This window comes from Vulpes vulpes, chromosome 10 (assembly GCF_048418805.1).
Source record: "Vulpes vulpes isolate BD-2025 chromosome 10, VulVul3, whole genome shotgun sequence".
NCBI classification, from domain to species: Eukaryota; Metazoa; Chordata; class Mammalia; order Carnivora; family Canidae; genus Vulpes; species Vulpes vulpes.
This window is the reverse complement of record NC_132789.1, coordinates 83,997,676-84,023,632: the sequence shown is the minus strand read 5'-3', so window position 1 is coordinate 84,023,632 and position 25,957 is coordinate 83,997,676. Positions and strand designations below refer to the sequence as shown.

General features: G+C 41.1%; 1 protein-coding gene across 4 annotated transcripts in view; it reads left to right on the top strand.

Moving 5' to 3' along the window:
• NR3C2 (nuclear receptor subfamily 3 group C member 2) overlaps positions 1-25,957 on the top strand; it is a 329,868-nt gene that overhangs the window by 255,666 nt on the left and 48,245 nt on the right. For all 4 annotated transcript variants that reach the window (XM_072724792.1, XM_072724793.1, XM_072724791.1 and 1 more), the window contains exons 5-6: positions 6,548-6,874; positions 8,396-8,540. In XM_072724792.1, the coding sequence (XP_072580893.1) occupies positions 6,548-6,874; positions 8,396-8,540 (472 nt within the window). The remainder of the gene's footprint in view (positions 1-6,547; positions 6,875-8,395; positions 8,541-25,957) is intronic.

The following is a 25,957-nucleotide window of genomic DNA, read 5'->3' as shown; positions in this document are numbered from 1 at the left end:
CAACCCTTGCAGCTGTTAAAGAATTAACTTTTTAACTGAGGGAGGGGCCTCTCGCTTGGCAGACACAGCTATTGTGGCACTGTTTTTCTTATTTGAAGTGCATTACAAAGCTGGATGGAAGTTTTCTCTCCTTTTTTTCCTTTGTTTGTATTTTGTGTACACAGATGTATCGATCTTGAGCGTAGCATAGCTGTTCCTAAAGAATGTGAATTTATAAAAGCTAATAAATAATATGTATTTTATCAAGAATTTTCATCTGATTTCAAAGATCGATTTGTCCAAAGAACTCAACTCTCAATTGCAACAGATCTTAGGAACTTTATTTTTGCTCAGAAGTAGTAAGTTCTTCCCCCCCATTGAATACTATTTTTTATACAGACTAGTTTGAATTTGCATCTTTTGATATCTCCTTCCATCAGAATGAAGGTGTTCCCATATGAGCAAAAAAGCATAAAGCCTGGGATACCTGCTGTAGCAGCAGCAGGCCCTGAATACACAGAAAGTGACCATTCTGCCCAAGGAATGGGGAGAGGAAATATCTTGTGTGCTGGTACAGGTCATAATATGCCTCCTACTGAAAAGACCAATATCTGCAAACAAAGCGACCTAATGGTAACCTTAGTGACCATGTAGAAAGTCACTGGAGGGCTAGGCCCTTCTCACCTCCCTTTGACCTCCTGATTTGATGTCATCTGTACATGTAATGAGGCTTCTCTCTTCTGTTTTTCCATTGTCATTCAATAGCTCAGCACCTAATCACTCTGCCCCCGTCATCAGTGCCATCCTTGTGACCCTGTGCAAATCACTGTACCGGTCTATGTGATGGTGATGACAAGGTACCTACCTCACAAGGTGCTTATGAGGATTAAATGGGATATTTTTCCAGGACACTGTCCTAGCACTTAACATACAGATTCTCAATGAATGGCAGCTCTTTACTACCACTGTTTCCCCACTAATAAAATTAGTTTAAGGCAGTCCCGGCCTGGCCAGACCTAGACCTGCTGCTTCACCTTCAAAACTCTGGCCCAAGATGGAACCCTCTCCACACACATCCTCATTGTACACACATTCCTGAGTCTGACTGGCATTAGAAGAAAAAAGAGAGGAAAAAAGTGTTTCAAAGTATTAGAGGAAAAAATAATGTATGTGACTACAAAAAATATAAATGCTATAAAAAAGAACCACCATATTAATCATCTGTCTAGCCTCGGAAGTACCTTGTAGGTAGATGCTCACTCTGCACCTTTCTGCCCTATCCCTAGCAGCAAAAGCATCAGAATGTCATTGGAGGTTATCTTCCAGAACCTTGTTACTATCTCCACGAAATTAGAAGACTTCTATTCTGACTGCCTCAGATTCCCTTGAGTATCTCTGATGAGATTTGGCATCTGGTCTGATGAGATTTGGCTTCTGGTCTCCTGGTAGAGGGGTCAGTGGTACTTAACTTTGGGTGGATCCCCACACAGGAAGGTGGCCTGGTCCATGTGGGTCTTCAGTGTAATCTGAATCACACCAGAAGCAAATCCCAGAGCATGGTGGGAATAATGCAGAGGGATACAGGAAAATGTGACCTCTCAACGTCTCCCTCCCATTGTCTGACTCTCCACATATTTGTCAGTACCACTGATCCCACACTTACCGTAGCCTGCTTTACAAACCTAATCACTCTCTTATTTTTTTATCCAATTTTCCCAAGATTGTAATCTCTTGTTCAGGCTCAGATCTTGTTATTCAACATTGCACAGGACACCTTCTACACAGGGGTAGATATTGGTTATTGGTTAAGTCGTGAAGAAACGTATTCCACAATAGCAACAAAATTACATTTATTATAGATGTGATGATGTCTATGGACATATTGGTATAACATTAAAATTTAATATATGGTGATTCACTAATTTGGAATGTCTTTACTGGTTTACTGAGGTTATAATTAAAAAATAAAAGATTATGTATATTTAACATGTACTGTGTGGTATTGTGATATAAATATACCTGTGTAATTATTACCACAAGCTAATATATTCATCACCCCATACAGTTACCATTGTGTGTGTGTGTGTATGTGTGTGTAATGTCTTTTAAAGTAGTCAGAAGTTGAGTTTGAGTTTGCCTTAGCGTATTTTCTGTACTACTAACATCAGTAATGCCTATTAATTTATTAAATTATGTACATTAATGTGAGAATGTTTAGGGATATTTTTTAAAATACCCTGTTTTCAAGTTCTGTAACCACTCGAGTATTTATAGACAATTGAAATGCCACTTTTTAATTATCAGATGAGAAGCTAATCATTTATTCATAAAGCAGTGTGCCAAGGGATGCTCACCCCAGTTCCAGGGGTGTGTATTGCCTTGGGAACTACAGATGCTCTTTTTCATATTAGTACCAAAGAGAGAAGTTTTGCTACAAAACCAATTAAACCTGTAGAAAGATGACATTTCTTCTTTTGGTTTTACGACACAAAAATACGTGGCTGTGTCCCCCCCCACCCCCACCCCAGCTCTCTGAATGTGTCTTCTCTGGGCAGTAGAAAGACAAAGAGCAGTCACGCAAATGATGAGGATGAGGAGGCTAGGAAAACATAAGCAAGTCGAGGGTGGCAAAAAAAAAAAAATGGTCTGTTAGAATAAGGATGGTGGGATGGGTACTGTTCTTATCCGGTGGATTCAAGCCAGAAATTATATTTGGCCTGTGAACAGAAAATACATGTTTTCGCATGACCTGAATATATCCTGCCTAGACTTAACATTTCAAGACATGGTATGAGACATCTCTGAAATGAAATGAAAGAATTCTCACTTTACAGTGAGACATTATGATTGAAAAAAAATCCATACCAGCCTTTTCTTCTACTCCAGGAGAAGAAGAAAAAAAAAAGCTGTCCTAATTACCCATTTCTAGAGCTAAAATATCTTTCAATGGACATACTTGAGAAAGATCACGATGAAAGTACTATGAGAATCTTGTTTATCCCATCGTTTTACTGCAAGATGCAAGAGTGATGTAAGGCCTAGCCAGCCATCGTTCTTGCCCACCAGTAGTTTGTCCGAAAGGACTATCCACCTCAGAAGAGGGAGTAAACCAAAAAGGGAAGTCTTGCCATGCTACGTTCAAGGCCTTTGCAAATCGTGAGAACTCGCTGAGAATTTTTCACACTTTCCCTAGGGTCCAACCCGATGCTCCCTGCTTGCTTCTGCATATTGGTCAGGATGGGAAGCAGGGCCTCCCCGTTGCACAGCTCCTGGGGGGAACAATTCTTGGAGAATCTATAGAGTTCTATCTCCTAGTGGTGCCAGGAAAAAGTGGCTGCCAAGATGCTGCTAGTAATTAAGGACTTGGCAGCTGAGGGCAGCCAGGAAGCACGTACTAGTTACCATAACATCCAGATAGAACAAGTGAAACTCCTTTAGGTTTAAGTGGGACTGGGACATGTTTCCAGTAACATTAATGTACACACACACACACACACCCAACCGTGCGTGTGCACACACAGGTGTTGTTGGCACTTAAGAAATGAAGTGTGGCTCTGGCCATCTGGGAGCATGAGTTCCCAAGCCCAATGCCTATTAACTCCACGTTAATTTAGTAAGGTGGTGAGTAGGCAGCGATAAGACCCCAAATATATGTTAACTGATGCTTTGGATAGTAGAATCATGCTTATTAAGGATCTTTGGCCAAAGATTTTCCTGTGTAATTAGCAAGCATCTTAATCACACACTTGGATTTGAAGCTTGAGTTAAAGTATAAAAAAATGATACAAATTAGATAAAGACAAAAAGATTAGAAGGGAAGCCCCATAGTATAATTTCATTAATAGAGTATGATAATTTATTAAAGTTTATTAAAATTGGAATTTGAAATAAATTCAACACTTATTGAGTACCCATAAGCCTCATGGAAAGGATGTTATAGGAACACATAAGACACTATTACCAACTTCTAGGAGCTTTCATTTTATAATACAGCATGTATTAGAAGAGCGGCATAAAATTTTCAGGCGGTTTAGAAAGGCTACTTTGAGTAATAAAAGTAAATTAATTATGTAACTCCCTGTGCTTTTAGAAAAGATATTGGATGAATACACATGGCTGCAGAATCTGCACACTGAAAATATTACCTTGAGCTATTTAAATAAATACAGATTATTACTCAATTCCAAGTGTGTCCCACATATATTCACAAAATCACAGGGTAAAGTTAAATGTAACTGAAACACTAAACATAATGTTGATAAGCTGCTCAATAGGTTATGCTACAGGCCGTAGCCTTGTGGATAAGTGCTAGAGAAAACGTTAAGCTTTCTTCTTCAAGATATTTCATAGCATTGACCTTAAATCAGCCATGAGAATAAACACAGCATTATAGACCTAAGGCCTAAAACAAATATGAATTTTATAATTAATTTGCAAGCAAATACCACTTTTAATAAAATTTGAAAATATAACCCTTGGCTACTTCTAGTCAATCAAATTATGGTTATCATCAGATGTAGTCTTACAACGAATAGGGACATTTTAATGAACTGGAATATTTTAAATATTTGCAAAATTATGGAAAGACTGGTAGCACTTTCAGTAGCACTTACTGAAATATTATTTCAGATGTTACTAATAATTTTCAAAATGTTTTTTATCTTTCTTACCCAGTTAGCCCACTGTGAGATAGGAGAGGGTAGCCCTGTCATCTCCATTTTTTCAGACAAATCATTTGAGGCTTAGAGGAAAGTTTATGTGACATAGGCAGTTCCAAGTATCTGATTCCCCAAATAATCAGTAGATGCTATTTGCGAGGCACTTTGCTGATTTTTTTTCTCCTTGGTGGTTTGCTCACTCATCCAATTCATCAGAAACACCTTAGTTCCCTACTATAAGTTCAGCATTCCTGGCCAGGATTTGTTCTCAGCTTCCTGTTAGCATATATGAATATGATACATTTGCTTTTCATTGAAACAACCCCAGAAATCAGGTTTTTCTGCCACAAATCTTTTCTTGAAGGAGGTAGCCTATAAAGAAATGAAATGATTTGAAATGACTTTTAAAATTCTTCTGTTAAGGTTAAACTCCTGAAAGAGAGAAATTATATCTTTTAAGCCCAATTCCAATATTTAAGGGATGTGTGGCAGATAGATCTATTGTTGGCTTTTGGCTTGCCTTGTATCTGAATTGGCGTTTCTGTGATGAATGTGGTAAATATTAATGCCCATAATTGTAATCATGAATGGTTGTTTTTAAAAATCAAGTTTATTGGTGTGGCATATTTTGACTTGATGTGAAATTTGTGTTCTAGAAGTCCCTTACATGTTAGAACTAAGTAGAAGGTCCTTCAAGATTTTAAAATAAAATCTTCAGTAAAATCGAAAACCTTGCATTTGCTAAGGAAGTTATTATCATAGTTCGAAGCTCAGTTTGGCATTTCTAAGCTTTCTTTCCTTTTTATCCATTCAGTCGTCCTTCCTTCCATCCATCCATCCATCCATCCATCCATCCTCCCAGTTATCTGTCTGTCTACTTGTCCACCCTATGCATGTGCTTCCCACCCCCACCCAGTCCTCCCATCCACCTTCCGGTCTCTCTTCTACCTCCCCAGTCTTTGATTTCTCATTTTCTATTTCAAGAGCCCTTGAGAGAAATGAGAAAGAAAAACAGTTGCTATTAACCTTAATACTGACCCTTTGGTTTTCACTTAAATGGCTGTATTATGTTTATTATCTAAAATGTGGCACTTCTGAGAGTAAACAGGGCCTTATTGGTGATCATCCTGGGAAAACCGGCATAAACCAGGACTGTTCTGGGTAAGTCAGAACATCGGGTCACTCGTTCAGGATATGTTGTCCTAAAAATCTAGAGTGGGATTCTGATATAGTATTCGTACATTTTTAGCTCCAGATTATATGATACGTGTGTTGTTTGTTCATATCAAAAACAGAGAGTGAGGCGGATTTTTAAAGATTTTATATGCGTGTCCTGGTGTCACTTGCGCCTGATCCTTTTGTAGCATCAGTCCCTGCGCATGTACTTAGCCCTGCAGTTGGAAATCCCCTGGATGTTTAATGCATTCCCTCGTGTTGCCTTTGCTCTGGGGTCGATGGCTCCCCCGAGAACTCAGCGGAAATGGACAAATCAGTTTGTCCAGGTATAGCACCGACGGAGGCGCCGGGGGGCCGTGCATGGGGAGCAGCCCGGTCTCCGGGTCTCCGGGTCTCCGGGTCTCCGTGTCCGCGGTCCGCGCTCTGCAGCCGCAGCTGCGGGTGCAGGAGCAGCCGGGCCGTGCGCACCGGCGAGCACCACTGAGCGGTGCCGAGGGCCGGGCGGGAGGGGCGGGCGTTCCCGGCTCCTCGGGGATCTCCCGCGGCGTCTGTGAAGTGGCGGCTCCTGCCTCCGGACTCCCTCTCCCCGGCGACAGGCTCGTGGCCTCTGGCCCGCTGCCCCGCCACGGTCAGGGCCGCGCGGGCTCGGGCTCGGAGGTCGCCGCAGCGGCCACGGGGTCAGGCGCACCGGGCCGCGCTCCCGGCCCAACCCTCCCGTCTGTGACTCCCCACAGCCCGCAAGTCCAAGAAGCTGGGCAAGCTCAAGGGCGCGCACGAGGAGCCGCCGCCCGCGCCGCCGCAGAGCCCCGAGGAGGCCGCGCCGTACCTCGCGCCCGCGCAGGAGCCGCCCGTCCCCGCCGCGCTGGTGCCGCAGCTCGCCGCCGTGTCCCGCGCGCTCGCGCCCTCCCCGGTCACCATCCTGGAGAGCATCGAGCCCGAGGTCGTGTACGCGGGCTACGACGGCTCCAAGCCCGACACGGCCGAGAACCTCCTCTCCACGCTGAACCGCCTGGCGGGCAAGCAGATGATCCAAGTGGTCAAGTGGGCAAAGGTACTTCCAGGTAGGACGCCCCGCCCCCGGCGCCCCCGGCGCCCCGCCCCGCCCCCGGCGCCCCGCCCCGCCCCCGGCGCCCCCGGCGCCCCCTGCAGCCAGCGCCCCCTGCAGGCCCCGCACCACATTCTTTGTCCCATCGCTACCCAAGCAAGGGCGCGCGTGTGGGGAAGCTCGTCCCTCCGGAGACGCTAGGGCTGGGGGCCCCGTGGGAATACTCCCTTCTTGTGCGGAGGGTTGAGAGGGGACATCGCAGACCCAAACTACTAGCAAGGCGAACGGCGCCCTGTTTGCGGGGGCACGAGCCCGGGTAGCAGCGGCCTGCAAACCTGGGCCGGGGCAAGCGCCAAGGACACCACGACCTAGCAAGTAAGGTGCAGGAGACCCTGCAAGCCTGCTCTTTCTGAAGGTAGCGTCGTTACCTCCAGCCCCCTTTGAGCTGTCCCTGGAAGTTCCTACTCTAGTCATTTTTTTATGCTTTAGAATTTTATCAACAAGGCCCCTGTTAATCTACAGAAACATCCCTAGGGATGGGCAGCCCAATGTCCCAGTCCATTAATCAGAGCGGTTTCTTGGATTACGGTCAGCCGGGGCCCTAAGACAGAACACTGGGGAAGGCCCCTTTGCTGGCTTCTTTGAAGACAAGCTTGCCCAGGTGAACCCTACAAGCGAAGAACACCGCGGTGCCCCTGGGGACACAGGGGATGAGAAGAGGAACAAAAGAAGGGCTAACTTGGGCCCAGACAGGAAGACTGCGGGAGAGGGGAGGACGGGTGCCAAGGACGCTTATTCGGCTTCACAATTTTGTTGGAGTCCAGTATTAGCCCAGAAGAAAGGAAACAAGGAATAATACTTTTTCAACCACCGCAAATTCATGAAAATCAAGACCTTCCACATTATGGCAGATATGCAGGAGTTGACAATGAGTTATTAAAATATTCTTTATTTAACGTTATTGTGAGTGGGATGAAACAAGTTTTATAGGTTGATATGAATTATTTCAGTCTAACCAAGGGTTGTAAACTGTAGATAGTCTAAAAACTTTATACTCTAGACAGATATGTTAAAAAGAAAGATTCAGGGTGGTTGATAACAAAAACAAAATCAAAGTCTTACCTGAATAATTAATGCCCCATCCACACACACACACAAACATAAAGAAATAATAATAATAAAAAAAAAAAAAACAGGAATTTGACCTCAATTTCAGACAAGTTGGATTCAGGACAAATAAGTATTGTATAAGACAAGAATGACACTTTATAACACAAAAAGTAAAATCCACGATGAAACTGCCCGAACTCCCTGTTTTTATTTGTCCTGGCAGTTCACCCTCATTGAAAATTTAGGGTGAATTTAAAATGGTAAGTTGAACAGGGCCATGCCCACAGTGGGTGCTCCTTAAATGACTGTTGAATTAATTTGAGTCTCTTAGAGACAGGTGACTGTTTGGGGTTGCCTTAAGAAGCTTCTTCCTGGAATGTACTTAAATGCTAAGTGTATTTCTGTGATTAATTGTTCTGTTCCTCAGGATTTCGAAACTTGCCTCTTGAGGACCAAATTACCCTAATCCAGTATTCTTGGATGTGTCTATCATCATTTGCCTTGAGCTGGAGATCGTACAAACATACAAACAGCCAATTTCTCTATTTTGCGCCAGACCTAGTCTTTAATGAGTAAGTACCTATTAATTAGCCTTCATAAAATAAACTGCAGAGTTATTGGTTAAGCTTTTTTAGGATTTCTAAACATAAATCATATGTATATTTGTGAAAGAATCCACTGACACTAGCATTTTAAGAGTAAAAAAATCCTATCATTTAAGAATTTAAAAATTACTTTTTACAGAATTATAATGCACATGTCTGAGTATATATAAATCAGTATATATGGATCTCACAGAATAGTATGTGGGAATTGTCCCAACAGAAAGATGATCCAGTTGGCTCTAAAAACTTGACTGGTACAAAGCCACGATTAATAGAAAACAGTCTCGTTTGGTATCTACTCCGGTTGAGAAGACTATCTAATTTCTAGGAAATGCGAATGCATGAAGTGCCAGTTTTTGCACGCTTTCATATAGTGGTTCTATTGTTAACAGTATACAGCTGCTCAGTGTGTTTTCATGACACTCATAATTACCCTTCTTTGCAATCATAAAAAAAAAAAAGCCAAAATGTTTCTCTGTAGTGAAACAACTTTGGTTTTATGATGCATTTTAAAAGATCAAAAGAACTGTAAGAGATGTTTCTTTGGCCATGAATTCCTTCCTATGTTAAGTTTACATTTCAGTACCATTTGCATTCCACATTAGCACATTTCATTTATGTTTATTTCCAGCAGTGCTTCTTTGTAATTGTGGGGTCAAGAAATACCTAAAATAAAAAAGGAACATTTGAATTATGATAGTAACCACAGCCATATTCTAACAGATGGCTCTCCCTAGATATGAAAATAGGGGTTTTCAAGTAAGGAAGGAAGCAGATAAGAAATACATTGGTGATAAAAGAAAGAAAAGCAGTGCAGAAGGTTAAAAGTGGATCCATAGTGCCAAGATACCTAAATGGTACCATAGCAGTTTACCTACGCAGCCGGGTCACCCCAAAATGGTGTGCCACAACGGCCACTTTATTCCAATGTAAATTAGAAACATCAGATGTTGGTTCTCAAGGTGACCCTTCTTTTGGCGAGTAGTCAGGAAGAATAATTCTACTGCATAATTTTTCACCAAAAGCACTAAATGAGGCCAAACAACTGACATGCCCACTTTCATTTACTTATTTTCCTCATTAATCGCTGATGTTATTAAGTAGTAAGCCTGTTTTCAAATCTGGTCTATAAACCAAAAGAAAAAACATTCCATCTTTTGAAAGTGTGGGTAAATAAAAATCTCTACTCCGTGCCATCCAGCATGTCTCCATTTGATTTGATTTGATATATTTTTAAAGATTTTATTTATTTATTCATGAGAGACACACACACACACAGAGAGAGAGAGAGAGAGGCAGAGACACAGGCAGAGGGAGAAGCAGGCTCCATGCAGGGAGCTCCCAGGACTCTGGGATCATGCCCTGGGCCAAAGGCAGACACTAAACCGCTAAGCCACCCAGGGGTCCCCCCTCCATCTGATTTTAACAGGAGATTTAAAAGATCAGTTCAATCTTGTTTAGTACATCTATTAACTTTTCCCCATAAAATACATATAACATAAAAATTTCCCTTTTTGGCCGTTTGTAAGTGTACAATTCAGTGGCATAAATCGCATTCACATTGCTGTGCAACCATCACCACCGTCCATCTCCGGGACTTTTTCATCATTCCAGACAGAAACTTTGAACTCCTTAGTAACTCTACAGACTCCTCTCCTGCAAACATCTGATACACCCTAGTCTATGACTTTGCCTATTCTAGGTAATTCATACGAGTAGAATCATGCAATATGAATCCTTTTGTGTTTGGCTTATTTCATTTAAGCATAATGTTTTCAAGGCTCATCCTTATTGTACCCTGTATCAGGATTTCATTTTATGGCTGAGTGATATTCTAATGTATGTACATAGGATCGATCCTCATTGTTTGCAGATTCTATTTTGTGAATTGACCTTCTGGCTGCATCTATCTCTAACCCCAGAGTCAATACTCACAGCACTTCCACAATTCTTCACAGATGTACCCAGAGCAGCAATGTATTTGCATCGCCCAGTGTGTACATTTCAGCTGAGACTCTCTGCTTTTTTGTTTCAGCTCTCATACTGTGAACAAGTGGCCTTTTCATGGCCTATTTAGTACCATGTTTTTTGCATTTTTGTGCTTTTTCTTGGTGATTTCACCATTTAAAATGACCTCTAAGCATGGTTCTGATGTTCCTAAAGCAAGAAGTCTGATGTTCACCATTTAAAATGACCTCTAAACTTTCTGATGTTCCTAAAGCAAGAAGTCTGATGTTCCTTAGGGGAAAAAAATACAGGTCTTAGATAAGCTTCTTTTGGGCATGAGTTACATATTGTTGGCTGTAAGTTCAACGTTACTGAATCAGCTACACATCTATTAATAAGGTGCCCTTAAACAGAAATACACGTAAAATAGGATTATGTATAGATCAGTTGGTGGAAGTGACCAGTGGCTCTCCAGAACCTAACCCTGTATTTCCCTTAGGAAATCAGTATTCACTGATTCAGTATTTGCTGCAACTTTATAAAATATAACTGCCTTATTTATTTTACCAAGTGAAAAGCATTTGTACATTAGTGTCTGCTTGAGTCCCTGCTTTCATTTCTTTTTGATATGTATCTAGGAGTGGAATCTCTGGAACATATTGTAATTCTTTGTTAAACTTTTGAGGAACATATTGTAATTCTGTGTTAAACTTTTGAGGAACCACCATACTGTTTTCCACACATAGTTGTACCATATTATGTTCCCACCAGCAATGTAAGGGACCTGATCCCAGGAATCTAAAAAAGTAAGGATAGTTACAAAAGTTCCAATTTCACCACATCGTTGCTAACACTTATTTTCTGTTTGGGGCTTTTTTTTTTTTTTTTTAAGATTTATTTCTACTTATTTGAGAGAGAGAGAGAACAAGAATGAGGGGAGGGATAGAGGGAGGGGGAGAGAGACAATCTCAAGCCGACTCCCTGATGGGTACAGAGCCTACCATGAGCTCGATCCTAGCACCCTGAGATCTTGACCTGAACTGAAATCAAGAGTTGGACGCTTAACCAACTGAGCCACCCAGGTAACTAGCGGTACATAGAATGTTTGGGGATGGGATTTTTTTTGAGGGGGCCTGGGGTTTGAAATATATTTGATATAATTAAATAATGTCATTTATATATATTGTCATTTCTTTGTTTTGGTAAGAGTAATTAAGACCTAGTCCATTAGCAAGGTTGATGATAATATATTTTATACATTTACTATACTGTACATTAAATCTGCAGAATCTTGTCTACTAGTTGCTAGTTTGTATCCTTAAAACAACATCTCCTCTATCCCCCTTCTTCCACCCCCTGGTAACCACTATTGTACTCAGCTTTTACAAGTCAGCCTTTTTTTAGATTCCACCTATAAGTGATATCTTACAGCATTTGTGTTTCTGTCTGACTTATCTTTTAGCAGTTGTGAAGTCCTATCTCATTGTGGTTTTGATTTGCATTATCCTAATGACTAATGATGTTGAGCCTCTGTTCATAAGTTTATTGGCCATTTGTAGATCTTCTTCAGAGAAGTATCTGTTCAAGTCCTTTGATCATTTTTAATTTGATGGTTTGTTTTTATGTTCGTGAGTTATAGGAGTTCTTTATATACTCTGGATATTAAACCCTTATCAGAGATGTGATTTGTATATTTTTCCCATTTTGTGGGTTGTCTATTCACTCTTGATAGTATCCCGTGAGGCATTTAAAATTAGCTTATAATTTTAATGAAGTGCTGTTTATCTATTTTTTCCTTGTGTTGCCTGTGCTTTTGGTGTACTCTATTAATTTTTAATGGTAGACACATATCTATACACTTTCTGAAAAAGACAAAATTTTAAGAATCCTTTTAAAAATGAGATTTAGGGGAAAGCAGCTTATATTTGAAGTCTAAATTAATGTAATTGAAAGGTTTGAGAAATAAATAAGAAACCAAAAATAGAAAAGGCCGTGTTACTTCATGTGCATTTGCCTGTTATAAAAAATACTGAGATAAAATGCAAACACAAAAATTGCTTTCTAATATTATAAATATAGTTCAATGTTATGATATTATATAATTATTAGAATGAAAATTTTGTCTCTCTTCTTAAAACATTGACCTTAGCCCCAACCTATAATTTTGTAGGTTTCTCTCAACTAGAAAGAATAGGGCAGAGCTTTATTTTTCAAAGTTGAGAAATGGGAGAACCTACTTCCAGAAAACATTTGGAAATAACATAAAGCCTTTTGATGACATCACACCAATGAGGAGAGCTTGATCAGTAGTAGCTCTATCACAGGATGCTATCACAGACCCTGTACTTTTTAGGGAAACTACTAAGTTAGGGAGGATGGCCTGCAACTAGACTCTGAACTCCTATGAGTGATTCATCCTGCGTTTATTCAAGGAATATTTACTAACTATTGTCAATGTTCTGAACAGTGCTTTTAGAACAGGGGGAAAATGTATGTGTAGTCCCTGTTTCATGGAACATATAATCAGGGAGACAAATACTGATCAGAGAATCCTAAAATTATTATTCTAAGTATTGAACGGGAAAAGTACTTTGGGGGCAGTTAATGGGAGGGACTGATCTAGTCAGGAAAGCTTCCCTGGTATTGATGAAACTAGTGTCAACCAGGTGGAAGGAGTACAGGAGGAGGGAAGTTGATCTAGGCTGAGGGCCCAGCATGTGCAAACCCAGTGACAAGGAAGGAACTCCATGCAGAACTGTACAGTGATGGGACACGGAGAGAAGTGCAAAGGTGTCAAAAGGCAAAATCGACAGGAATTATTGTGGTCAGATTCAGGTAGAGAATAGAGCAGAGGGAAAGTGGGTGCCTCAGATGACTTCCAGGCCTCTGCCTTAAATGCCAGGTAGGACTTGGGATGAGGGAATGAGGGTAGAGGACCAGAGTTTGAAAGGGAAGAGGAAGGGAGAGTGTGAGGCCAGTTTTAAACATAAGATTGAATTGCCTTTCAAATACCATTCAAGGAAAGATAATTAAATAAGCAGTTATACACATCTGAAGCTTAAAGAGAGGTCCCAGTGAAGGTATAAATTTTGAACTGATTTTCGAGGTGGTAGGTAAAGGACACAAGACAGGAGAGTGCTACATCACAGGTCCCAAGGAAAAAGAGGGCTTCCAGAAAGACAATACAGTACCGACATTAAACGCTGTGGGATCCCAGTGAGCAGTGAACTGGAAAACCGGAAGCACGCCTCACCACCAGCCTGCCAACACCTTGCACATTCTTATCTGTTGACCATGTCCCTGTACTTTCCTTCGGCCAGTGCCTGAACCTCCATACCCTTCTACCAGGTCAAGGAAGGGTTGGCATTTTGTGCAAGGGAATAACACATGCCATCCAGCTAGAGGTAGATCAGCTCTCATGGGATCCCCCCTGGATCTCCCACTAACCCTCCCCTGGCTCAGGCCCCCTCACCTGCACCCAGCTCTTTCTCCCGTGTCTGTAGCCCTCCTTTGTTTCCCCGACACCTCCTCATTGAAATCACGAGCTCTGTCTTCATCAGTTTTTAATTTCCAGCACCTGGCGTGGTATCCAAGGCAAAGTAGGAACTCTATAAATATTTGCCGAATATACGAATTGTTGAACAAAGGAACCAAACAATCTATTAACTAGTCTGAAAGATGCTTTCTAAGTGATCACTGCTAATTATGAGGATGACATTTCTGATAAAGAAGTGTGATAGAGGATGCAATTTTCATGCACGGAACCTTTGCTATATTTAAAACCGTGACCAAAACTTCCATAGTTGATCCTTTGGGTTTGCCTTCTCCTGTGAAACAGATCTGGAAGTTTCCAAAGATCTTATCCTTCCACTGTGTACTGGCTTTATTGGAGTTGGAGGAAAGGTGGGGAGCAGGTAATAAGTAAGGAAAACATTCTTTCCAATCTTTTTTTATTAAACATTGGGATGAAGATATGAGTTAATACTTTAAATTAGCATAGAACTTTTCTTATTATAAATGTGAAACTTTTCAAATATGTATTAAATGATTAATTATTCAATTGTACCTTGAAACAGCTTATCGTATATTGCTACAGATCGCTGCAAGTATTCAAATTTCTTATCAATTCAGTACACATATTAAAACTCCCATTTAAGCCTGTAATGAAATTTCTTCCATTTTTTTTTTTTTTTAATTTCTGAAAGGCAGGTTCAGTGTTAACACTCTCTTTTTAAGTCTTGGCCAGTATTTTAGAATTAAAACTATTTTAATTCTCTTCTGTATTTTAAAGCATGCTTATGTTGTCTCAAGTGGTAACCCAACAAAAAATGTTTTTTGAATGACCTTTCATGGTCTTTGTAGTTCTGAACCTTGATGATTGATTGATTGATTTTGGTTCAGAGATGGTAGGAGCAATAGTTTAAGTCTTGGTGTCACTTTCTGAGCCCCTCTGGGTGAGCGCTTGTGAGTGTGTCTGACCCAGACTCCTTAAGCTCCGCTCCTCATGGTGGAAGGTGAGCCCTTCCCCCACCCCACCCCGTGCCTGCCCTGCTACCATTGGCTGTGTGATGGCAGCACCAAGAGAGAAGTCTACACAGTTATTGGTCATTTCCTATTTCATGGAGTGCTACCTGTCCCTGCTGTGTCCCCAGTGGGGGATCACTGCTGCCAGAGGCCACTTGTCTTAGTGGGGGACCCTCCCTCGGCCACTCTACAAATAGGGCAGTGCCTGTAAGGACCCTCTGCACCTAAGGGCCTCAAGCTCTAGTAGGCCTGGCTCATCCTCAGGCTGTGTGTCCCAAGGCCGTGTCACTGTTGCTCTGGCCAGAATCAGGGTGTCCCCACGAAGGCCAGGAGGGGATGGAGTCAGAACCTGGCATGCCTCAACCTCCCTTCCCAAGGCCGCGTGCTTGCTATTCCTGAGCCACTAGAGGTGACTTCTGTGCCTGGACCCTCGCTGCAACAGGGTAAGAGCCAGTGACGGATGGGCGGTAGGAGTTCTGAGGAGAGGAGCCAAGGAAGTAGGCTGAGCCTGGGTCAGCTTCCCCTTCACTGGCTTCATTTACTTTTTCTCCTTTGTCCCCAACTGCTCTCCCCTCCTCAGTTCCCTCTCTGCAGCACTCAAACAGGGTTTCTTACTTCCCCTCTGCTCACTGGGACACTGTTCTGTGTAGTTTCAAGTATCTGGCCTCCACCCTTTCCTCCTTTCCCTCCTCCTCTTTCTGCTCCCCCTCCTTCCTTCCTCCCTCTCCATCTCCGTCCCTTTCTGTCTCTGTGTCTTACACACACACACCTACACCTACCTCCTGTCTGAAAACCAGCAGCCTTCTGAGATTTCTTCTGTGTTTTTTTCTTCTGGGTCAGTATGAAGAGATAAGAAAGAACAACAACAACAAAAAATTGCCCGTTTGTGCCTTATCTTTCCATGAGACCCTATGGAAACCCAGGCCCTGTTCTACCAGCTGGAGGGCCACAGGCTGCAGCAGAATGGTGTGGCCATTCTGTGCATTGGACAGGAGCCAAGCTCGCCCTTTAGATGGTGCATCTGCTGCCCTGCTCCCCACGGTTCCCACCGCTGCCTGCTGTTTGCACCTGGCCCTCTTCTACCCCTTATGCCCCCAGACTGTGGAGTTTGACACTCCCGAATAAAGGAAAACAATGTCACAGGGTAGAAAATGGTCAGTCCTTGCTTGAAAGTAGCAGAAACATTACAGAATGGAATTACCTTTCTTTTGCACAGAGATGGAGTGTGGAAGACACCTTGCCCCCTGAGAGAGATGAGGTGGAGGGAGTTGAGGGTGGGCGCAGTGAAACCTGAGGGGATTTTTATAAGCTACAAATGAGAACTAATCACTCCATCACATATAGGGGCAGAGGAAAGGTAGGTACAGAACTCAACACAAGAAGTATTTCTTCCCTTCTTTTTCCTCCTCTTCTTTGAAAACATTGTTCTTCCCCTTAACCAACTAGCATAGTGATAAGTAGAGTCAGAGCAAAAAGTTACTTCCAGACATTTCCAGCAAAATAGTTGAGAGAAGTTCTTAAATAAATGAGTAACTTGGCTGTGGAGGATGCTTCTGGGTTACTGCTCACATTAAGGAAAGTTCTTGAAATGAGCATGCTAGGGTCGGGGGCTGCCCTTGGACCTGAGAAAGGTGAGAACCCTGAAGAGAGTAGTATTAAGACTAGAACTGTAGGTCGACTTTCTAACTCATTCCTCCACCTGTCTTCTTGTTCACCAAACCCTGCCTTTTCATTTTGAACTGTTCTTGGAAGAAGGAGATAAGTGGTATTTATTCAGTCCACTCATTCAACAAAATATTGAACACCTTTGATATACATGGCACTGTTCTAGGACCTGGGAATACAACAGGGGAAAAATGGAGTTCACACTCCAGCGGCATGAGAACAGGAGAGCAGGAAAAGTGGAGGCAGGTGGTGAAGAAATCCCACCTGCTGTGTCTCCAAGGACTCTGGCACAGGGAACATACCATCATCCTTGCGTACAGCCACGAAAAAGTGGTATTTAACACGATAAGGTGCAGGGATGCCTGGGTGGCTCTGCAGTTGAGCATCTGCTTTCGGCTCAGGGCGTGATCCTGGAGTCCCAGGATCAAGTCCCACATCGGGCTCCCTGCATAGAGCCTACTTCTCCCTCTGCCTGTGTCTCTGCCTCTCTCTGTGTGTCTCTCATGAATAAATAAATAAAATATTTAAAAAATAAAATAATAAGGTGCAGTGTGGATCCTCTCAGGGGATTTACTAGTGCCCTTGGTTAACCACATTGACGTCCTCGTGGTGCTTTGAAGGATCTAAGCTCATCCTTTTCTCAGACATTTTACACCTGCTATTTGCTTTGTGCAGGAGATGGTCCTTTCTCACCGCCTTGTCTCAGTTGAAACTAATCCTTATTCAGAAGCCTGACCACCAGATCTAGAGAGACCCCTCTGTTCAGTCCCTCCTCATTATATCACGTTTATTTTCTTTGCGGTGGGTCTCTTGCTGTCATAACATAGTCTCAGAGAGGGCAAAAACCTGGCTTGTTTTATCTTTGCATACCCAGCACCTAGAATACTGTCTGGCATTAGTAAGTGCTTGATGAACTAATTAATTTTAAAATGCTATTTTCGGCATTATTTCCTGCTGCTTCTCTGCATAAACTTTGTGCAAGTCAAATTAACCTTTCTCTTCCCTTAGCCCTATCTTTCCACTGCTGTGCCTTTGCTCCTGACATTTTCCTTTTCTCTCCCTCACCCAAACCAAAAGATGCCTCCTCTCTGGTGACTCCCATTACCTTCAAAATCAAGAGGAATTTTTTGCCCCCAAAACTCTTTTTTCTATATCAATTATTTGCTGCTTTTTGTGTTTTATATATGTTTTCACTCCAGATATACAGTAAACTTTAGAGCACAGAAAGTATATACCTGAAAAAATTTTCCTTAATGTTTAGCAAAATGCTTTTTACATAGTTGGTACTCAGTGGCTGTTTTTGGTCTGTTGATGAGTGCTCTTTCTAGTACAAGGGTCAGATGCAAGATTCCTGCCATGAGTTTGCTCAAAGTGCTTTTAGGGTATGGCATGAGACCTTAATGAAAAGGATTCATTTTTTTGTAGGGTTCTTTTAAATTTTAGTTCAGGAACATTGCTATATGTTAATATTTCTTACATATTGCTTCTTGTAGCATACTTGAGAAATTTCCTAAGTAGTTAATGAAGCTGGATAATTGCCAGTATAGTATGAAATTAAAACAAATAGAAGACTGCAAATGGAATGCACTGTTTTAGCTATATAGAACTATATAGAGATTGCACAGTTTTGGGGAGGGGTGGGTCTTGGGTTTTTTGAGGGTTTTTTTTTTTGTTGCTGTTGTTTTTGTTTTGTTTTTTATAACCAGTTCTCTGTTGAAGACACTGGCATTCTTTTTTTTTTTTTTTAAGACTGATTTATATATTTGAGAGAGGGAGAAAACTTGAGTGGGGGAAGGGGCAAACGGAGAGAGAATCCTTAGGCAGACTTCCCGCTGAGTGCGGAGCCCCACCCAGGGCTCTATCTCATGACCCAGAGATCATGACCTGAGCCAAAACTAAAAGTCAGATACTTAACCGAGTGAGCCACCCAGGTGCCCCAAGATTGTATCAAGTCATAATGATCCAAGAAATAAGTCCAAGCTCTACTCTGAATAACTAGAGGGAGCTATTTTTTATTTTGAATAGAAGTCAAAACCTGTTTAAGGTCACATGTTACCTCGAAAAGCCTTAGTGTGGCTAATATTAGCATGTTGCTTTTTATTTCAATTAGCATGCCCAGAGACTTTGGTCTCTTGAGCTAAAAATACTCTTTTTTTCAATACAAAATAAAATTACTGGAATTAATTTTTTTTGAAAAATTTATAAACGGACAAATTAATTTTGATGCAGTGATTATATTGCAAAATTGGGGCAGGTGGTTGAGGAATGGATTAGTCAGTTACAGAACTAAGGAAAGTGCTAGGCTTCCTCCCTTGACACAGGTCATCATCAGACACATAGATGATGTCTTTGGTCATGCTCCTTTAGATTAAAGGAAGAGAACACACTTTATATGTCTTGATATATAAAGTATTCAGTGAACTTGCATCTCTAAACATTGCTAGAACCAAAACCACATTGTTACACATTTTTATTGTATCATACGTGAGAGATTATTTGGATTTTAATCCCTCACTTGCAGCCATGAAACTTAAATTAATAGAGTTGTATATCTGGAGAGCTCTGTACAGGTTATTTTTTGAATGGGGGTTCTGGTATTAATATTTTTCTGAAAGAAATAAGTAGAAAAGGAGAAGGAAAAAAGGCCATGTTTGGTGACCTTCAGCCTACTTATTAAAGCTCATCTGTGGGGCGCCTGAGTAGCTCCGTTGGTTAAGCATCCACTCTTAGGTCATGATCTCAGGATCCTGGGATCAAGCCCCACATCGGGCTCTACACTCCATGCAAAGTCTTCTTAAGATTCCATCTTCCCCACTACCCCTTGTGCGCTCTCTCTTTATCTTAAAAAAAAGGGGGGGATCCCTGGGTGGCTCAGCAGTTTGGCGCCTGCCTTCAGCCCAGGGCGCGATCCTGGAGACCCGGGATCGAGTCCCACGTCAGGCTCCCGGTGCATGGAGCCTGCTTCTCCCTCTGCCTGTGTCTCTGCCTCTCTCTCTCTCTCTCTCTCTCTCTCTCTCTCTGTGACTATCATAAATAAATAAAAATTTTTTTAAAAAAAAGCTTATCTGTATATCTGCAGTACGAGTGCTGCCCCAGCCAGGGTCCATATTCACCGATGTGACAACCTTTGTCTAATGGCCCTTTGTCTGTGCTCCTCCACCTTGAAATAACCATTGCCTCAATGGAATTGCTAGTTTATATAATCCTAATTTCCCTTTTGCTAGAGGTATGATCACTCTCTTAGTCACCTTGGGCTGCTATAATAAATTACCACAGGCTGAGTGGCTTAAACAGCAACATTCATTTCTCACAGTTCTGGGGGCTGAAAGTTTGAGGTCAGGGTGTCCGTATGGCCATGTTCAGTAAGGGCCCTCATCTGGCTTGCAAGCAGCTGTCTTCTCATGATACCCTCCTATGGGGAAGAGAAAAAACTCTGGTGTCTCTACTTCTTTTTTCTTTAAGCCCATCATGGAGGTTGTGCTCATTGAAACCTATTTACTTCCAAAATCCTCACTTCCTGCTGTTATCACCTTGGGGGTTAGGGCTTCAACATATGACTTTTGGGGGACACACATTCAGTCTGTAGTATCTCCATTTACTTGGATAATAGGATACAATCAAGTGGTTTAGAGGAGGAATTTAAAGGATAATGAGCTTTTAGAGCTGTTGGTTATCTAAGTTGTATCTATTGGTATTTGCCCATTTTAGAAATTAAAACAAATTTTTAAAATATGGATTTATCATTTGCTTTAAAATAGCAATTACATGGTATATAAAAAACATAAACATCATAGCATAAATATTTTATGAAAAAAACTTTTTTAACAAAAGAAAAGTATTAAAAGAGTGCTACTTTTTTACTTTTATTGTAAATCCTTTCAATGTGACTTAAATAAAGATAGTTCCATTCCCTTGTCTGCTTCTTATATTCAGTCTGTGGTGATAGGTTGTTTCAGTTGAAGTATATGAAAAAAATTCAGTTTCATCCAGGTAGTTGGAAAAAGGAGTACTTCACAGACTCCAGGAAAGGGTCTTGGGGATATCCCAGAGTCCCCAGACCACACTTTGAGAAACACTAGATGAGATGATCAATAAAACCCAACCCAGACTTGTCATTCTGCATGGCTTTGGAGAAGCCTCACTTGTGATCCAGATCTCTGTTTCCTCATTCAGGAAAGACTTAGTCTCTATTTAAGATATCAGAGAATCACACCTAAATACAATGTGGTCCTCGTACTTAAAGGCTTCTCAGTCTAGTAGCAGAACACGTAATGGAGCCTACTCTGTGCCATTTTCTAAAGTTGCTGCTTTTATATGAACTGTCTTGTTTATAGACAGTCACGTTTTCAGGCACTACTTTATAAATGATGCGGCTGCCTCAGACAGAGAAGTTCCAGAGGGTTATCCAAGCTGGCGTAGCTGTTGAGAGGTGGATCTCAGGTTGAGTCCAGGATTTCCCTGGAGCTTATGGTGTTTTCATTATATCATATGTCTCCATGCATCTACAAATCAATGGAAATGGAAAGGTCTTCAGGTCCCTTCCAACCATCTATAATTTATGATTCTATTTAACCAACAAGTTGACCAATTCTTATAGCTATGAGAATCTGTGACTAAAATGAGGCCAATTAAAAGGGAAGACAGTATCATAACTAAATATCCTAATCACTTCCCCTAACATGAATTCTTTTTTCAAAGATCCCATTTATTTATTCATGAGAGACACAGGGAGAGAAGCAGAGACCTAGGCAGAGGGAGAAGTAGGCTCCCTGCGGGGAGCCCAATGCGAGACTCGAATCCAAGAACCCTGGGATCATGATCCAAGCCAAAGGCAGATGCTCAACCACTGAGCCATCTAGGCACCACCTAAAGTGAAATTTAAATCCTTTATTAATTAGCTAAAAAAATTGTAAACAATGACTAGCATTTCACTGATCATTAATAAATACTGAGAACATTTACATGGTGGCTATTGTAAGGAACCCAAAGTTGTGTAGACACAATTTCCATCCTCCAGAATTCTATCATGTGCTTGGTAAATTAAGACCTAGACCCAAGAGTGGTGACCCAACAGGATAAAGTCCACAGGACCAGTGTGACGAATAAGTTTTATTTAAGATGAGTCTTTCAGAAGTTTAAAGAGAAGGTGATTCCCCTGGGCTGAAGTGATCAAAGAAAACTGCCTAGAAGGAATTATCTAGCTTGAAAACTTGTGTTAAAAAAAAAAGAAAGAAAGAAAGAAAGAAAATTGTGTTAGCCTCCAAAGGAGGGTTAGAATTTGGATGGGCACAGTGAACACGATGCTGTATGGTCCAGGCATGAGGAATTGTACCTGGCAGGCAAAGGGATGAGTCTCTGAAATTCAGTTGAAGTTACCCAACTGTACATGAAGCATGAAGAACTGTGGGCTCAAACCTCAGAATGGAAAGGACTGTTTCTTTCCTGCCCTCCCTTTCCTCTCACTAGTTCTCCTTTCCCTAACCTCCTTCTCTCCACAACTGACTTTTTTTTTTCTTTCTTGTCTCATCCCTCTACTTCTGCTTGACCCTTTCTCCTTCCCTCCATTTTCTGAGTTTCTCTTTTCCCTTTTTTTCCTCCTCCGTCCTCTTCCTTCTGTGGATCCACAGGCCTTCACCATCTCTCATTTATCAAACATGTTACATCCCATTATCAGCTGAGCTTGTAAATTGAGACAGAATTGTCCTATAACGTTGTATTAGTTTCAGGGGTACAGCCTGCTGATTCAGATATTTGCACATATTGCGAAATGATTGCCATGGTAAGCATAGTTAACATCTATCATCATAGTTACGAAATCTTTTCTCATGATGAGAGTTTTTAAAATCTACTTTCTGAGCAACTTCCAAATAGGAAATACAGTGTTATTAACCACCGTCACCATACTGTACATATTGTCTTAGTTTTGAAATTGTGTTAGGGCTGTCATATACCTTTGCAGGGGGAAGAAAAACAGAAAACACAAAGTTGCTATTTCACTGTAGTATGACCGATTGTACTCTTTTCTTTGAGGCGGCAATCCGAAGTGGGAAACCTTTTCACTCACAGCCCACCCATCTTGCTCTTAGTCTTACAATTACTGAGATTCTGTTCCAGAAGCTACTCGGAGGAGGGATTTTGCTTCTTTGCTCTTTATTATATTTTCTATCTTTCCTGACTGCTGTTCTTTGTACTTGTTGCAGAAAAGCACTGCTATCATCTGGCTGCCCAACCCACTCCCCAGTTCTTAGTGCTAAGCAACACCGTGAGGGAGCAGCTCAAATCACATTCTCTTACCAGGGTCCCAGACCCAGTGCCTGGCTGGGCCTGGGGTCTTGTATGCTTGAGAAAGCGCAGGGAGCTGACACTTTTTTCAATATTTTATTTTGTTCTATTCTATTCTATTCTATTCTATTCTATTCTATTCTATTCTATTCTATTGAGAGTGCGAGTGGGAGGAGGAGCAGAGGGAGAAGGACAAGCAGACTACGCCGAGCACAGAGCCAGACAGATGCAGGGCTCCATCCCACAAGCCCTAGATCATGACCTGAGCTGAAATAAAGAGTCGGGCACTTAACCGACTGAGCCACCCAGGCACCGGGGAGCTAATTCTTTTGAAGCATTGGCCTTCCAACTGTGCATTGCTTCTAGTGGATGAAACAAAAACCGAAGGAATCATTTGTTTGTCATTAAAGATCACATGGCCATTCTGTTCTGATTAAGAACGTTCAGAAGCTCACAGCATTTCCAAGTAGAAGAGAAGGTTAGGAGCATCAGCTAAACTCCTCAGCACTATTGACTAGCGATTTTCTACAAGTGGATAAAGAAGGTGAGAAGTAATAAGGACTGTGTTCATGTCCATGTGCATGTGAGTATGTGTTTCAGTGCTGCTGTTTTACGGGAAACAGATGTCACTACAAGTGTAGTGACCTGGTAGTATTATACTTGCTTCATCTAGTCATGAATGATGCAGTTGTTCATAATGTCCTGAACAAAATCTGCTTTGTGACAGATGTTCAGAATAATAAGAAAGGACATGTGGCTAATCTCTAATAAATTAATTGAGTTGAACATCATCTTATTATTTAGGCAGATGATTTATCAGCTTTTAGAATGATTCAAACAAACAAAATAAACTAGCTTTCATCCAAAACTATGGCACCTGAAAATGTTGTCTAGGACCGAGTCCGATTAATGAATGAAATAGTGTCTGTGATAATAGTCTCTAGGGGTTTCGCTGTTTTCTTCTTCCAAAGCAAGATGTTGCAGGTAGAAGAAGTCAGTGACCATGTAAAGTGAACTTGCCCGCTTTCTACTTCCACATCCCCACTCGAACCCGTGCACACACTGGTAAAGGCACCTCTGCAAGGGTCAGCCATGCTCTGCTGTTGCCTTAGAAGCATAACTGTACACCTGGGCTTTCTCAGAATAAATGTCCTTTATAACCTCTGTCAGGTCTGTTGCTAGGCTAATGTGACTTTTGCTTCAAGAATATGACTCCATAAATTGCAATCTAATACAAATCTTTTATTGTACTAGGAAAAGTGATTTGCTGTCACCCTTTACCCACACAGTAGTCTAGCCACACTCCTGAATTCAGTGATTACCTTTGTTTGCACTCCTGAAATTCAGTAGTTATCAAGTAGGAATCTTACCTTTATATGGCTGCTTTTTTACAAGTGAGGAAACTGTGGTCATTTATTGAAATTAAGCAATGTCTTTAAGTATATACCCAAAATGCCCCCATTTGAAGTGATAATAGCTCACTGAAGGTTTTCTGTCTCCTATTGAAACATCTGTGGTCTGCAAACCATTAAATCTGCAGAAATTTAGTACTAAAGTCTCCATCCTACAAAAATGAGGCTTTGATTTTTTTTTTAATTCTTTCACCAGAGAATGTTGGTTTTTGTATCCTTTCTATGTGTAGAGCAATTCAGGTGTTAAGTCTTAACATGGCTTGCATTTTATTAAGTACTCATGAAGTTCTAAGCATGCTGATGTGTATTTGAACCTTAATATAGCAGTTAAGAGGAAATTTTCATAGTGGGTTATGACTTCATGTTTTCTCCCCTCTACCAGAAACATTTGTCCTTATATCCAAGAGAAATTATGCTAACTGTAATAAATATTTAAAAATCTAAGGTATGAAAGAATGTTTCACAAAAAACTATATATAAAATATATGGTTAAAAGAATTTTTTTCATAACTTCTTAGGACTGTCAGTGGCACATTATGGCTGCCAGGTAGTCAAGCTCCTTCTACATTTTTAAATTATCAGATAGCATTTTGATCTGTGTAAGGTCTTCTAAAGTCAGTGGTAACTGTGATGCTTAGGTTCAAAGGCACTTCTACAAAAACACACCCCTTTTGGGACATCAATTAAGGTAACAAAACACTGAATTAGCTTTTAACTCTTACTAAAGCTGACCATGTAAAATTAACAGGGGATTGAGGAATGTCATAGAAACCATTGGGATACAACCCTCTGGTATGGTAGTCCAGTAAAGCAACCACAAACGTTGTCCAGCAATTCCTAGACCAAAGTGGCTGAGTTCTGCTCTGGCTATAAAAAAAGGATGTAAATCCTATAACAAAATCAAAACTGTAGCTAGCATAATGGCCCAACTACAGAGAGATTTTGCTTGTCAGTTAAGGAAAAATCTGGTAAGATTATGAGAAAAAATGTATACCATACACTGGAATAATTTGAATGTTCACACTGAGGTCATTTTTATTCTAAATAAGGTTTATAAAAAAAACTGTTTCTGCATATTATTTTTTAGAAAAATAACAAGCCTAAGACAGGGACCATCTGTTATACTACTGACCACTTAACAAGATGTTACATTTATTCGGACATAATGATGTGGTTTGCAGCATCAGAGGTAAGGTCTGGTCTTTGAGATCAGCTGTGATTGCGTGTGCACCATACCGCTCAAGTTATTTTCTCTGTTGTAAGATTGATACTACTGCTGTATGCATTCCAACAATGTAATACACATGCACATTCCTAGGGTGATTTATGAAAGTAGTGGCATGTTAGCAAATCTGTTTTTGAAGGGTCTTCCTGAGATGACAGGGACTTCAAGGATTCCAGCCCTGAATGAGTTTTGCTGTGTTTTGTTTATATGTTCTTTTATTATTACTATTTGAAGATTGTATTTTAAAGTAATCTCTACAACCAATGTGGGACTTAAACTCACAACCCCGAAATCAAAAATCGCATGCTCCACCAACTCAACCATCCAGG